Below are 4,228 nucleotides of genomic sequence, written 5' to 3'. Positions count from 1 at the left end.
TTTTTTTTTTTTTTTTTTGAGTATATACAAACAAGTCTCTTTTTCAATGCGGTGGGGTTCCGGTTTAAATATATATATATAATTGTGCTGCAGTATATTTTCTAGACAACAGGTGGCGCTGTGAGTGGTCCCTACGCTTATACCAAAAATGGGGGAAAAGAGAAAGAAAGAAAAAATATATATATATATGGAGAATCTTTGTTGGCAGGATGCCAGATTCTCCCTACAACAGTTCCCACAGAGTGTTGGGCGTCTTGGATCAATTTCAGATGCCGGAAGGCTCCCTGCAGATCATATTGAGCTCTCCGCGCTTCTGGGGGAGGTGTTATGGAGACGCCATTTTGGAGGTTTTACAGTACATCTGGTTCCTGGCTGGCAGCCCACTTCTATCTGTCCTCCAAACTTGGGACACAAGTGCGCACTTCACCAGACTTTCACTCAACTCCTAATTTCCCCTGGAACAGAAAACCATTGTGGTCTGAAGGAAAAAAGCTGGGGCCGCCCCTTTTGCGGTCCACGTTCAGTTTATTTCCAGAGTGGGAGGGGCCACAGCCACAGCCGGCACTGCTGCTGTCGCCGCCCGGTGGGACGTTCAAAAGATTTTTCCTTGTTTGTAGGAAGGAAACCGATTCCGTGCACTCAACTCCTGGTTTCCCCTCAAACAAATTTATGTGATCCGAGGGAAAAGAGCTAGAGTGCTCCTTTTGCCCTTGGAATTTAGTTTGTTTCTGATGGGGGAGGGGTTATAACTGCTGCCGCTGGAGCAGAATGTTCAAAAGACTTTTCAGTGTTTGCAAGACTGGAACCGATTCACCCTGCTGGTCACCGCGTCAGTCCAGCTCCAGACAGACTTCCAAAATTACGGGATGGATCGATTCCCAAGCAGAGTCCCTTCCCCTTGAGTTTCTGTCCGAATGCCTGGATCCCTAACGCCCCAAACTGGGTCCAAATGTCTCCCGTTTCTGGCCACCAAATTCTGCCCGGGGAATCCATACCTCACCACACTCTCCGCGAGACATGCAAACTCCCCGCGAATTGGGCACAGGAGCCTTTCTTGGGGGAGGGATCGGTTTCTGTGTCTCAGAAAGCAAGCCCCACGACCTAAGCTGTGGACCTGGCACCGAAGGTGGCAGATGGCGCCGTTTCAGCTGCTGCCCTGAGTTTTTTCTGGCTGACACCGTAGTTCTGAGCTACACTTCCAATCCAGCAATTCAGCTCTTTGCTGCTCGCCCTGCGCTGCTTATCCGCGCAAGAAATCCACGCAGAAGAGATCCCAGAGGCCCACTCTCACCTGAAACCACCAGGAGAGTTGACTCAGGGATGCATCTCCTCCGCCATCTTGCTCCGCCTCCCCCCGTGTTATTTTTCTATAGTCAGAGCTTTTCCCAGCCTTTTTTCTTCCTTCCTACTCAAAAATGGGAAACTAAATGAAATTTTCTGAAACTTTTATTTTACCATCTTCTCTGCTTCACTAACTATCCCACTACAGGTACTTAATAAAAGGATCGTGGTATTATAGGATTACAGCAGAAGAGCAGGAAACAGTTTGCACTCTGGCCTTTAATGATATTTGAGGAGTGCACTTAAGATATAGAATGGTAGACCCAGAGTAACAGTTCTCATTAATTGAGCTTCCATCATCAGCTAGTAAGGTATCAATTTCTCTGCCCCATGTAATACTTTATTATGTGATATTTGTTTTAGGCAAGAACTAGTTGCAGAACTGGACCAGGATGAAAAGGACCAGCAAAATACATCTCGTCTGGTACAGGAACATAAAAAGCTTTTAGATGAAAACAAAAGCCTTTCAACGTACTATCAGCAATGCAAAAAACAACTAGAGGTCATCAGAAGTCAGCAGCAGAAACGACAAGGCACTTCATGATTCTCTGGGACCGCTGAATTTTAAAATATGCAAAGAAGGACTTTTTTTTTTAAGGAAAGAAGAACCCTTTTGATGACAATTCATGAGTGTTAGCTTTCTGGAGTGTTCTGAATGCATCTGCCTACATTTGCTGCATTGTTTCATTGTTTATTTTCCTTCTCTCATGGTGGACATGCAGTTTTACTGTCTCATCACGTAACATGGTGGCACCTGCAACTTGACTAAGCAGCAGCTCTCAACTTGAGAACAGACACAGTGAGCACTGGCCGTGCGTGCATGCTCTGTGTGAGGGCTGGCCTGACGGGACAGACGGTATCCCGCTGGCTGCTATGCGCTGACTTCATCCTTTTTTCCATATTAGAGGTGAAACCTCAAGAATGATTTTATTCTTGTATCTCATCAAAAAACTAATGATTTTTTCCCCCCAAAAGATGGTATATACCAAGTTAAGACAGGGTATTATAAATCTAGAATCATTGGTGGTTCATTTCAGAAATACAGAGCTCTTAGGGATAGTTCACAGTGAAGGCTTTGATGCCAGTATCCTTGGGTCAGTACTGAACTTAGTTCCATCTAGGCAATATTTAAAGGTAAGTAGCAGCTGCTGTATTTAAAAAGAACACAATTTTACCAGATTTCATTAGACTAAAATTTGATTTTAATACAGTAAACAAAATGGAACTTTTTTTAAAAAGCATAAAAATGTTTAGTAATTGTATGTGTTGAAATTATAAAGTTTTAGGACTCTAATATTACTCTGAAATTAAAAGGCAAAAGAACATGATTCAGCTATTTTATCGTACACCTGGAAAAAACTGAAGACATAGTGGAAAATGGAAACAGTGGCTCCAGTTAAAAGGCTTGGGCTTAGATTTCTTTTTATGATAACAAATAGGGAATAAACCAAGCAAATCAGAAGTAATTTGTAAAGAAGTTAAAGAAATAAATATAAATTCACGTAATGATTAATTTTCTTTAATTTGGGAATGCCTCCTGCCTTTCAATACTTTTAAGAGAATTTCAACACTTAAAAAGAGAAAGTATTTATATTGTTAACAATAACTTTGTTACCAACCTTCAAAATAACTTAAAGTAATAATAAAACATCATTGAAATAATAGACTATACAAGCTCTATTTTTTCAATTGGTATTAAGTCACATTTTGATACTAGGGCAAGCTGTCTTTTAAATAGAGATGTCATCAGTCTCATTTTTATAGCATTAATGTTTCATGAAGAGAAAATTTTCAATGAAAGCCTAATTGCTGTGATTATTAGAATTCTGTCAGGATTGTATTATAGTTTTTGCTCTATTTCAGATAAGTGATTTGATCTAAGAAGTTATCTAACTATTCTTAAAAATACTAAAGCAGGTAATTTCTTCTTCCATGATGTTTTCCTCCTCCCACTGAGTTTTGTAAAGAATTCCTTGTTTGTACAAGGAATAAAGGTAAAGGACAATTTGTACTAAACTGTATCTTTTTTAGCTTCTTCAAAATCTGTTACTATAAAGCTTCTGAGAAGTAAATGTCTTCTTGGCCCCAGCATAGTAACAGTAAAATAAAATGACAAAGACAATAACTTTAGACTACAGAAAAGAATAACTCATCCATAGCATCGCTGCTTTTATGTACATTTGTCACTCCACCAAAAGGGACCTAGTCACTGTTAAGAGGCTTTCCTAATTTTCTCAGAGAGCATGAGATATCCAAGCATAGTTCTAAGTCTCCATTGGGATTTAGCGTTAGAGATTTTGGAGTTTATTTCTACTTATTGATATGTTTTGCTATATTATAACACACGTAAAGGGACATTTTATTGTTACATACAGTCACTTGATAAAAATATCCAAATAGATAAATGGAAGAAAATAGATTTTCCTCATGGTACTAAATGCAGAAGGCTGTTGTACAGTTGCTTGTTTGTTTACAGTGAGTCCTAGGGATTCTCAGTACTGTAGTTGTCCTGGACACTGAGGACAGTTCAGCCTTACTCTGTTTTTAAGTAGTTGTGTTGCCAGTTTCATGTTTTAAGTCCTGATGATCCCTGGAGAGGGGAGAAAAGGATGCCAGGGATGATTAAAACCCATAGTCAGTTTGAACAGAGTCCTCATCAACAGACTTTCAAATAAAGTTGTTAACTGGAGGCAAAGTTTTTTTTAAATCTGGTTTCTAACCCTCATTTTGAGGAGCAGGAATAACCAAGAGGCTGGCAAGTCACTGAAATGCCCAAGTCTGAGAAATTTACAAACGGACTGATAAGCCCTAATCACATTGTATTCTTGCCTTCCAGGGAAAGAAAGCAAAGCTTTTATTTAACCGAGAGGGAAAAACTTCTCAGCAA

General features: G+C 40.0%; 1 protein-coding gene across 2 annotated transcripts in view; it reads left to right on the top strand.

Annotated features, from left to right (window-relative positions):
* Positions 1–2,500, top strand: part of MAP3K7 (mitogen-activated protein kinase kinase kinase 7) — a 76,510-nt gene extending 74,010 nt beyond the window's left edge. For both annotated transcript variants that reach the window (XM_023517704.1, XM_023517703.1), the window contains one exon: positions 1,705–2,500. In XM_023517704.1, coding sequence (XP_023373472.1) covers positions 1,705–1,885 — 181 coding nt within the window. In that variant the 3' untranslated portion in view covers positions 1,886–2,500. The remainder of the gene's footprint in view (positions 1–1,704) is intronic.
* Positions 2,501–4,228: the final 1,728 nt, after the last annotated feature.

The sequence above is a fragment of the Otolemur garnettii genome, unplaced genomic scaffold (genome assembly GCF_000181295.1).
Source record: "Otolemur garnettii isolate 467f Iridium unplaced genomic scaffold, OtoGar3 scaffold00118, whole genome shotgun sequence".
Taxonomy (NCBI): domain Eukaryota; kingdom Metazoa; phylum Chordata; class Mammalia; order Primates; family Galagidae; genus Otolemur; species Otolemur garnettii.
This window is presented reverse-complemented; position numbering and strand designations above follow the sequence as displayed.